Consider the following 11,454-nt stretch of genomic DNA (forward strand, 5'->3'; position numbering starts at 1 on the left):
TAATCTGATTGTATCCTGAGTACCCATCCAAAAAGCAGTAGAATGCTTGTCTAGCCAGTCTTTCAATCATCTAATCCATGAATGGTAGAGGAAAATGATCCTTCCGGGTAGTCTGGTTCAATTTTCTATAGTCAATGCACATTCGCCAACCTATGACTTCTCTGGTAGGAATCAACTCATTTTTCTCATTCTTTACCACAATCATTCCTCCCTTCTTCGGGACCACTTGAACCGAACTCACCCATGTGCTATCAGATATGAGATAAATCATCCCCGCATCCAATAGTTTCATGACCTCTATTTTCACAACTTCCTTCATTATCGGATTAAGACGTCTCTGAGGTTGAGCTATCGATCTATAATCTTACTCCATATGAATTTTGTGCATACAATAAGAAGGACTTATTCCGTGTAAATTAGACAGTGTCCAACCTATAGTCCCTGCATTTTTCTTCACCACATCTATCAGTTGTTTTTATTCTGCAGATGATAATGTGTTACTGATTATGACCGATTTCTTTCCATCGTCTTCTAATAACACATATTTAAGATGTGAAGGAAGCAATTTCAGCTCCATCTTTGGAATATCAATTTCCTTCTCTTTGAACAGTTCCTGAGTGTGGTTATTACCAGATGCAACCTCTCGGGATGCATCCAACTCTGCCACACATGTCTTAATCATCTTTTTCTCCTCTATATTGTTTTCTTCAATTTCTCCTCTCAAATATTTTTCCAATAGACTACTTATACTCAGGTGAATGTCATCAAACATGTACAATTCCTCAATGACATCCACTCTAAAGTAGTGTTGCTTGTCCTTTGGATGTTGCATTGCCTCAAATATATTAAAGTTCACTTCCTGATTTTGTAGCCTCAGTTTCAACTTACCATCATCCATATCAATGATCACCCGAGTAGTCTTTATGAAGGGTTTGCCCAAAATTAGAGGAACTTCAGTATCCTCTTCAATATCCATTATGACGAAATCCACAGGGAACACCAATTTATCCACCTTGACCAAAACATCTTCAGCTACTCCATATGGGTACTTCACCGATCTGTCTACGAGTTGTAGTGTCATTGTGGTAGGCTTTCTCTCTAGATCCCCAATCCTTTTTAACATGGACAGAGGCATCAGATTTATACTAGCACCCAAGTCAAGCAGTGCCTACCCTACATATAGCTCATCTATAGTGGCCGATATTGTAAAGTTTCCTGGATCTTTAGTCTTCTCAGGTAAAGACTTTTGAATAATAGCACTACATCGAGCTTCCAATGTCACTGTTTCTTCTGAAAAATTCCTTTTCTTTGTCAACAAATCCTTCATGAACTTTGCATATGTTGGCATTTATTCTATAGCTTCCATGAATGGAATGTTGATATATAGGCTCTTGAATAAATCCATGAACCTAATGTACTGTCTTCCCTTATCTTTTTTAGAAGGTTTCTTGGGATAAAGGAGATCCTTTAGTTGAGGTAGATCACTCTTCCTCTTGTCATTATTCTCCCTTATTGATTCCTCCTTGTTTACAAAACTTTCCTCTTCCTGTACATTTTCATCCTTTTGTGCTTCTCTAATTACATTATCTCCTTTCTCAACCTCTGTTTCCTTAATGACTTCCCCCTCAACCGCCAAATTTTCACTAATACCCCTACCAATTACCTTCCCACTTCTAGTAGTGATAGATTTATAGTATTCCTTAGGGTTGGTTTAGGTATTGGCGAAAAATTGCTGATGATTTGAATGCTATTCTCCCATCTGTTTTGCCAACTGTCCCACCTATGTCTCCAAATTTCTGATAGAAGCAACAATATTCTTCTGATTTGTGATGGAGACTTGCATGAATTTCTCAAAAGTGTCTTTCAGTTTTGTTTGTCTCTCATGCAATGGTGGGTGTGGACCCTGTTGATATGATGGTTAAAACGGTGGTTGCCTAGTAGATGGCCCTACTTCTTGCCTCCAGCCATAATTCTGGTTCTTATTTCCCCTCCAACCTTGTGAGAACTGATTGTTGTATGAAGAATTTTGGGGAAGTTTCCCTGATGAGGCTGATTATTCACATATTGAACCTCTTCCTCTTGATTGTTGTTAGGCATAGAACAGCGGTCAGTTGCATGATCACCCCCACAGAATTCACAGCGTAACATTGGTTGATGAACCGAAGGAGTTTGTATCACATTTAAATGTTGAGGCAGCTTTGACATCTGTTTAGTGCGTGCCTCAATCTGTTGTGTTAGAGCTTGCGTATCTGTTGAAGATAAAGCAATTATAATCATGGTGGCTTGCTCATCATCGACAACCATCATAGTGCCACCTGTTGCGACATCTAGTATCATCTTTGTCTCTGGTTTCAAACCATTACAAAATATATTCATCTGGTCCACATATTCGAATCCATGGTCGGGATATTTCCTCAACAACATCTAGAAACGTTCTCAAGCCTCATAGAATGCCTCTTATGTACCTTGACTGAATGTTGACATTTTAAAATCGGCATGCACATATCTAGCTGGTGGGAAAAATCTTGTTAGAAACTTGGATTACATATCACTCCAGTTGGTTAAGCTTTGGGAAGGGTGAGATTAAATCTATTCCCTAGCTTCACCAAGGAGAAAAAATGGAAAGAACAACATATATGCAGCTTCCCTCTCATTGTCATTGTACCCCATTGTCGCCACCAACTCATAAAAATTATCCAAATGAGCATACGAATCTTCATAATCTTTTCCCGTAAACTGGTGACCACTGACCAAATTCAGATATGCGGACTTGATATCCACTATCCTTTCAGTATGTGGAATGACAATGCTTGAATAACAACATGGACCTTGGTACATAACATAGTCACCTAACGTCCTCCTTGGAGGATTAGGCCTTTCATTATTCCCTATAGCAGCATTTGCATTCTCCATCTTTTATAATTGAGGCTTTGAAATTGTTGATGGTTAAGAGGTACACTATGCTTCCTGATTACCCTGTTTCCTCTTCTCCTTTGTCTGTTTTCGATTACTCTTGACTGACTTCTCAATTTTTGGATTAAACTTTAATTGTACTTTAGTAGCCTTACCTCACAAAAGCATAAGTAAGAAGACTACATCAAGGGTTAGCATAAAGGTTAATTATACTACAAAAAATTAAAAAAAAATAAGTATTTACAATACTCAATAAACTCAGTATAGAGTTAATATAAATCGCTCATTGCTCCCCGGCAGCGGTGCCAGAAACTTGTTAGTATTTTTGGTACAGTTAGTAAACCATATCATTCAAGTAACAAAATCCTGTAAATATCGGGATATCGTCATTAGAGAGTAGAGTAGATTTATACTAATTCATAAAGAAGTAGATTGAATATATATTTACAAGATTTAAGATTTTGATATTCGTTCGGTTTTTGAATAAAGTTGTAAAAATGTAAAAGTTAAACTATGAAATGAAATGACTTGGGATTGAAGTTCATCTTTCTTTCCATTTGCAATCCTTAGATTCAATTCCACATAACTTGTGAAATTACCGATTTTGATGCACATTTTCTTCGAATCATTTGTATTAATTCCTTGAGTACAAAATCCTTAGATAATTACTCAAATACCAATTCCTTGGATATTTAACCAATTATCTAGCCTTAAGTTTAATGTAAAAGCAATTCATACATCATTATCCATTCCTAGAGCAATGATGTATCAAGGAAGATAAACCGAATACGATACCAAATTCAACTTCCCAGTTCGACTTGGATCTAAGATCAAGAATTCAGTAGCAAAATAAATTTAAGCATTAAACACGGTATATATTTCCTAAAATCAAATAACTGAATACATTAAAGAATTGAATCCAAGAGTACAAAAGTTAGAAGATTACATTTTCAATCTCAACACTGAAGAACTTGCTATGCATCCTTGCCATTATAACACTCTTCTCATTAGAAATTACAAGAAATTATGGATTTAAAGTCGTTCCCATAACTTCTCTCCTCCTCTCTAGTGTTTCTCTCTCTAAAAACCGTGTGAAAAAGCTTGGAAAATGGTTAGATAACCCTCTTTGCTTTTCGTAACTGCCTATATATGTTTCAGACTTCTGGTCTCTCGCTCAAGCTAAAGATTCTCGCTTGATCGAGAGAGATGACCATTTTCAGACACGAACACCCCGCTTGGGCGAGGACTAGGCAAGGCATCAGGTTCTTTTTCTTCACTTGTCGCTTGAGCGACAGTCCCTCGCTTGGGCGAGGGACAGACAAGGATTTAAGCATTTTCCTTTGTTTTTTCGCTTGAGCGAAAGTTGCCTCGCTTGGGTGAGGGACATTCTTCCTGCTTGGACGAGGTTGTGGCTCGGGCGAGAGGTGCAGTGTTCGAAAACCCCAAACTTCTCTTTTTTCTCCTCTTTTTCATGCTTCTTATTCTACAATTGACAAAACACATGTATGTTCCTAAACAAGACAAAATTAAACTAAGTTCTTGGAAGTGTACACAATTTGCATCATGACTACACACTAGGTGCTCGAAAATCATATACATTTCATTCACAAAATGGTACTTAACAATTATGACAGTGCATTTTCTCAAATTGAGATATTTTCCACATTCTAATCTATTGGTATTGGTCCTAGACATGATTTCAAGTTCTTGGGTTGGGAGATCTTCTTTCATGAAATGAATTGTTGTGAAAGAAGCAGTGAGTTTAACAACATATCTTGACCAAAACTTTTAAGGGTTAAGGCATGAAACTATTCACCACTTGTTGCTATAATAGTCAGTTGAGTCATGAAACTATCGGCTATGATTAGTTAGCACTTTTTGATTTGATTGAGACACAATAAAATACAAAATATTGGGACAGTTGATCTTTATTATGAGAATTCATGAAAATGGAGAGAAAGATTCAGGGCCAATTTAGAAATGGGTCTGGTGTACAATCTCAATCGATCTTATCAAGGGTGGAGATTGATCTCTTCGGGAAAGCATAGCTGGTGTAGAATATAGATCTCTTCAAAACTCAACGTAAGTCTATCGAACCCTTGAGCCAATATCATGATTGGTGTAATGTGGTTTCAGTGTAGTCTTCTTCGGTTGGAAATTGATCATACGTTTCCTTGAGATTACACAGTAATGGGTCACAAACTCTTAATTGCTTTCTCCATAGATAAAATCAAGCTCGATGAAAGTACTAAAAGAAACAATATGATCTATATTATGCATTGAATCAAAGAATAAATAAGATAATGAAATTTCTGCAATATTTGTGTGGTCATGCATCATTTCATATACTTGTGTTTGTGATATATGTGCTTGATATAATTGTCCTAGATGGTTATATACTTATATATGCTATGCTTTAGTTCATTAGAGAAAATTTCTGTGTGAAGTAATTATTAGTTTGATGTTTAGCAACTTATAGCAGACAAAGAACAATCTCCTCAAAAAGAAAAATATCAGACAAAAATTTCAAAGAACAAGTTCATCTGAAATAGCTTTCTCCAAGCATTTATCACAACCAAAGTTAATTGAAACTGCTAATTAATATAACCTTAGCATCTATGGACCGAAAATATGTTCCTTTTCACAATACAGCAGTTGAAATTGTCAAAGAAAATCAAACTGGAAAAAATCATATGAATATATGTGTCTCTTTATTGTTCTCTTTTTTTCACCGAGCATAAATATGGGTAGACATCTGCTGTCTCAAAACAATGTACCACTTCATATACCGCTGCTTGTAATTGGTCACAAAAATGATTAATTATTAAAATTTTAATTTAAATACATTTTTCAACCAATCATAATCACTAGCAAATGGAGTGACACACATTGTGGGACAGCAATGTGCTCCCATAGATATGTTATCCCAGATTCTGTCTCATAAACTGTTCCGCATCAATAAAAACATGTCATATTAACTAAAACTTTTAAATTTCATTATTATTGTTATTTTTGTTTTATTATCATTGGTTCATGATAATATACAAGGTATGATGTGGGGCAGCAGATCTTTGTTATCTATGAGGACTATGATTAATCAATCAGCAATCTTGGAGAGGGACTAATGGCATTTGGCCTCCATATATCTCAGGAAGCTGACTCTCATCTATGTCTTCTAGCAGTGTTTCTTTCAGGTTTTTGTTCTCAACAAATACTATCTGCACAGAAATGCAATATTCAAGAATAATACACATGCTCCAGAACATGTTAAACAAATGTAGTAATACTAAATTGCAAATTTAAATGTCACCCTCTTCTTGGTATTGTTGTCAATGAAAGGGTGTATAACTTTCCATACTTTCATAAACATGTAAGGTGCATGAACAATAAACAACTTCCCCAATCTTTCTGGGTGGTATTCCTGCATCCAAAACACACAAATTTGTACATATGATCCATTAAAAGATGGTTATTTCAGACAACAACAACAATCAAGCCTTTATCCTATTAGATGGGGTCGACTACATAAATTGAACGACTCTATTTGAGCTATTTCAGAAAACAGACATAAAATGGTTAGGAAGGCCTATACCTGCAAAATGGTAAAAGCATTGATGTATCCACTAATGTCGCTGTTTGCATATCCCCATCCCTTAATATCTGCTATAGCAAGAAACGTTTCTTGCCCGGGTGGCATCCTAACACATCAAATGGGTATATGTTTCAGTCTTCTAACTCAATTCACAGTTCTAAATGTAGACTCTTCACAACATTTTCCTGTGTGTGCACACACATGTGAGCATGAATTTTTATAGGAAAAGGGGTTACCTTGAACATAATTTATCAAGAGCAAAGACTGCAAACCCTGTTTACAAAAATCAATTTTCATTAAGACACATGTCTGAGTTGAAACATATCATATGAAAAATGGTTATAAAAATGGCATATGAACATAAGAGATGGGACCCTCTGCAGTACAAGAGAGTCCTGAAATATAAGGTTGTGGTAATTTTGGACATTATTTTATTGAAAACTAACATAAATCCGGACCATTAATATTTTTTATAGGACAAATGTCACAATTCTTACATGGTATTGGACTCTCCAGTAAAAGATATGCATTCATGAACATGTTTGTGTTCTATATAACCATCAAAGCACTCTGTCTGTTATAAATTGTTATGTAATTGCATCTTAGTTTAAGGACATGGACTTAAGCAGAAAAAACATACGTTTGAATGTATCTGGATCATCTTTGTTTTGAAAATGTTTTGCAGCAAAGGCAATAGTTATAGGTCGACCCTTCTTATCAAGTCCTTGAACAAAAACCTTCCCCTGTGCAACTTCATCAGGGATCTCTGAAAGAGATACAAAACCATTTGGCACAAACGAATGTCTCCATTTCATGTAGTTGAGGAACATTGCTGAACCCTTCTCTACATCCAAATCACGAGCACGCAAGAATCTTCTTAGGGACAAATCATCTACTTCCTGCATAGCAGGGTCAATCAGATTTCAGCTTCATGCAGCCTATTCTATGATTTGGAGAAAACTAATAAGTTGGGCATTATACTTATTATACTGATTTTGGTGTGTTAAGCGGTTAGTTCTGTGCCATTGGTCACTTTTTATGTTATTACAAAAGTTGTTTAATAAGAAAACCGTACATGTTACATGAATACAGTATATGGTACTAGGCTAAATGAGAGTATCATCTAACTATATTTCAAATTGAGTTTTGAGGCTCGAAAATTAGTTTATAGTTTTTGAACATGTTGGGTAATCCATTTTTATGAGTAAGCTACAACTTAGCTCATTTTTTGTATGCCTTTTTTTTATCTGTACATTTTGTTTATTTTTTGAAAAATAAGCTGAAAATATAAACTATATAGGTTTGATAACCAAATGAAATTATAAACTCAATTTTAATTTTAAAAAAATAAGCTAAAAGTATAAGCTTTAAAATCATGGGCTAATTTATTTTTGGTTAACTTATTTTATTTTTAAATTTTGTACTTCTCATTTTACCTCATCATAACTTTTATCCCCTCATCCTTTTTACTCTTTTACCAAATTTTATAATTTTTTACATCATCACTATAATTTATAAAAACTTTTATATAAAACTTGACATTGTATATTATTTATTTTATGTAATTGTATGAATAACTTATTATTTATTTATTTATTGGTTTTTATATCCTATTTTATTTTAATATATATTTTTTCCTATGCAATATTAAAATTTTATAGTAAAAATATATGATAGTAGTAAATATTAAAAAAATTATATTTAAAAAAATAGTGTAAAAAACAAAACAATCATAACATACACAAATAATCTTATACCCTTTTATGTAATTTACTATATAAAAAATAATATTTTAATCTTACCCAACTACAACAGACTAATCTATTTCAAACGTACACTTATTCAGAATCTAAACATTATTTGAAGAAAAACTACAAAATATTTTTTGCCATACATCAAATTCGAGTGTGGGTTTCAACTAAAGTTTGTCTATATCATCCTTAGAAAATTGGTTCCCGCTATTTTTAACTAATTTACATATTTAGAAGTCATTTTGATCAACATTACCTAAATCATACCTATTCTATCGAACCCACTTACTTTTATGAACAAAGTATCCAAACAAAAAATCATCACATATCAAAGTTTTAAATGTGGGTCCACAAACATTATAGGTGTCGATATATAAAGATTTTCGCAGTTGCTACCGTATCACGATAGCAATTATGGTTTTATGGGCTGAGCAGTGGTTGTTCAAAATGTCAATGTGTTGGTAATTTTCAAAATCCCAAACGCTATTTAAAACATTCAGTAGCTTAATTAGTTTTAGTCAAAGAAATCAAAGCCAAGTTAATAAAACCACTTCATTAAAACTCAATTCCTCTATCTGGTTTCCAGAATACCGTATTCTGTTAAGCCTATCCAAAAAGGAAGACAATTAAAGATCATAATATTTTTTACCGCAAGGCTCAAATTTTATCATCTTGCTGATCTAATGATCTATGTATTATGTTTGGGAATCTAGACAAGATGGTAAAAAGTTCAGACTCCTTCATCATATGAATTATTAGCATGGAAAAATTTGAGCGTAAAACTAGTAAATATGGTAAAAGTTGATGCAAACGTTGACTAGTCTTGGTAATATCAAGTGTATTCAAGTGTATACCCTCGCCCTAATCCTTTTCGGGGTGTATGACTACTTTTTTCAACAACTTTTTTTGTTTTTTTTAAGATTTAGCGGGCCTTATACTACTAGACCAATGTCTTGGTTGACTAGTTAAGAGTTGAATAATAGAGGGAGTACCTTAGAAGTAGGATCATGGCTTTCAACAATGGTTCTCATGAGAAGAATTTTGGTGAGCTCTGCATCAATGCTCTTATGTGGTCTTATTTCTTCTTTAGACATTTTTTGTTCTGAAGATAATAACGTTGATGGTTTCACAGGTTCATGATGTTCTGTTTCAATTCCCTTCATTCTGCATTTTTGTCTTAGACTCTGTCTCAACAGCTAGCTATTTGAGTTTTGACGCATCATGTAAATTATTAATGGTAATACTTTAATGACAAGGGACTTTTGGGATATGCAACTACGATGTTTGGCGTGCTGTTCTAAACTTCTAATATTCAATGATAATAAGACCTTACCACGCATGTTAATGATTTTTGACCAATTCAGAACCAGGAATGCGAAATTATTTGGTCCACGACTAAAGAATGGATAGTTGAAATACAGATGTGTGAGGAGGATTCGACCCTATCCACTCATCTGGTACAACCCAATTATGATCAGGTCGTGTGGAAATAGGGTCGGGTCTCATCGGGTCTATGACCGGATTCAAGTTTAAAAATTAGACCCGTTAAATATTTAGGGTCGGGTGGAACCAAACATGACCCGACCCGATCCGTCTCATGATTTCTCACTCATCATGTTTGTAGGTGTCTCTATTCAAATGTGTATAGGTTAATTACATTTTTTTGGTCGAAAGTATCATTGGTTCTCTAATTTTTTCACTATATATACATAATTAATAATATATATATATATATATATATATACATATATAAATCATTTTATATGTCAAATTACATATTCATAATAATAAATAATATTTATGAGATTTTATCTAAAATGAGTATGCATTATATTTAATTGGATCCACGGTCGAGTTCGAGTTTAAAGACTGTCTTTGTTGATATTTAGGATCGGGTTAGCTTCGAGTCTAGACCCAAGTTCAAAAAATGATCCGATCAATATTTATGGTCTGATAAGGACAAACCTTAATTCGTCTCAACCGGACCCATGCTCACCCCTAAGTTGAAATATGATAAAAAGTTAGACTAATTTCATCTCAGATGCAATATCAACAAATAGATCTTTTTTTAGTATGAGAATAAAGTATCTTATATATAAGAAGATAAATTATCTCTTCTAACTACTAAAATCATGACATGTCATGCCTAGCCAACATGTTTGGCATGGAACATTTTCATTTCAATAATAATTGTGTGGGTCAATTTTTTACCAACACTTAGTTTAATTTAATTTAGTGTTTATTTAATAAATCTGCCCATAAATAATACTTAGTTTAAAAATTGGCTCGTGAGACGCAAGGCTCAAATTTTATCATCTTGCTGATCTAATGATCTATGTATTATGTTTGGGAATCTAGACAAGATGGTAAAAAGTTCAGACTCCTTCATCATATGAATTATTAGCATGGAAAAATTTGAGCGTAAAACTAGTAAATATGGTAAAAGTTGATGCAAACGTTGACTAGTCTTGGTAATATCAAGTGTATTCAAGTGTATACCCTCGCCCTAATCCTTTTCGGGGTGTATGACTACTTTTTTCAACAACTTTTTTTGTTTTTTTTAAGATTTAGCGGGCCTTATACTACTAGACCAATGTCTTGGTTGACTAGTTAAGAGTTGAATAATAGAGGGAGTACCTTAGAAGTAGGATCATGGCTTTCAACAATGGTTCTCATGAGAAGAATTTTGGTGAGCTCTGCATCAATGCTCTTATGTGGTCTTATTTCTTCTTTAGACATTTTTTGTTCTGAAGATAATAACGTTGATGGTTTCACAGGTTCATGATGTTCTGTTTCAATTCCCTTCATTCTGCATTTTTGTCTTAGACTCTGTCTCAACAGCTAGCTATTTGAGTTTTGACGCATCATGTAAATTATTAATGGTAATACTTTAATGACAAGGGACTTTTGGGATATGCAACTACGATGTTTGGCGTGCTGTTCTAAACTTCTAATATTCAATGATAATAAGACCTTACCACGCATGTTAATGATTTTTGACCAATTCAGAACCAGGAATGCGAAATTATTTGGTCCACGACTAAAGAATGGATAGTTGAAATACAGATGTGTGAGGAGGATTCGACCCTATCCACTCATCTGGTACAACCCAATTATGATCAGGTCGTGTGGAAATAGGGTCGGGTCTCATCGGGTCTATGACCGGATTCAAGTTTAAAAATTAGACCCGTTAAATAT

General features: G+C 34.1%; 2 protein-coding genes across 2 annotated transcripts; both read right to left on the minus strand.

The window, feature by feature from the left end:
- LOC109342340 lies at positions 476-1,348 on the minus strand. The gene is made up of 2 exons (XM_019580341.1): positions 1,173-1,348; positions 476-1,112 (listed from the first exon to the last, which is right to left on the minus strand). The coding sequence occupies exons 1-2, from the start codon at positions 1,346-1,348 to the stop codon at positions 476-478; spliced, it is 813 nt and encodes a 270-aa protein (XP_019435886.1).
- On the minus strand, positions 5,983-9,490 carry LOC109342579 (random slug protein 5-like). Its single transcript, XM_019580535.1, has 6 exons — positions 9,249-9,490; positions 7,146-7,404; positions 6,742-6,778; positions 6,506-6,611; positions 6,224-6,334; positions 5,983-6,131 (listed from the first exon to the last, which is right to left on the minus strand). Exons 1-6 carry the CDS (start codon positions 9,417-9,419, stop codon positions 6,015-6,017), a joined length of 801 nt encoding a protein of 266 aa, XP_019436080.1. The 5' UTR covers positions 9,420-9,490; the 3' UTR covers positions 5,983-6,014.

The sequence above is a fragment of the Lupinus angustifolius genome, chromosome LG03 (genome assembly GCF_001865875.1).
Source record: "Lupinus angustifolius cultivar Tanjil chromosome LG03, LupAngTanjil_v1.0, whole genome shotgun sequence".
Lineage (NCBI taxonomy): Eukaryota > Viridiplantae > Streptophyta > Magnoliopsida > Fabales > Fabaceae > Lupinus > Lupinus angustifolius.

Bases quoted from the DNA above. Each gene is read 5' to 3' on its own strand.
- LOC109342340 (XM_019580341.1), bottom strand. From the start codon at position 1,348: ATGCCAACATATGCAAAGTTCATGAAGGATTTGTTGACAAAGAAAAGG. The intron at 1,113-1,172 runs GTAGGCACTGCT...CATGTTAAAAAG, and splicing joins ATAGATGAGCTATATGTAGG to GATTGGGGATCTAGAGAGAA.
- LOC109342579 (XM_019580535.1), bottom strand. From the start codon at position 9,419: ATGAAGGGAATTGAAACAGAACATCATGAACCTGTGAAACCATCAACG. The intron at 6,335-6,505 runs GTATAGGCCTTC...TTTTGGATGCAG, and splicing joins ATGCTTTTACCATTTTGCAG to GAATACCACCCAGAAAGATT. The intron at 6,132-6,223 runs GTGACATTTAAA...ATTTCTGTGCAG, and splicing joins ACAACAATACCAAGAAGAGG to ATAGTATTTGTTGAGAACAA.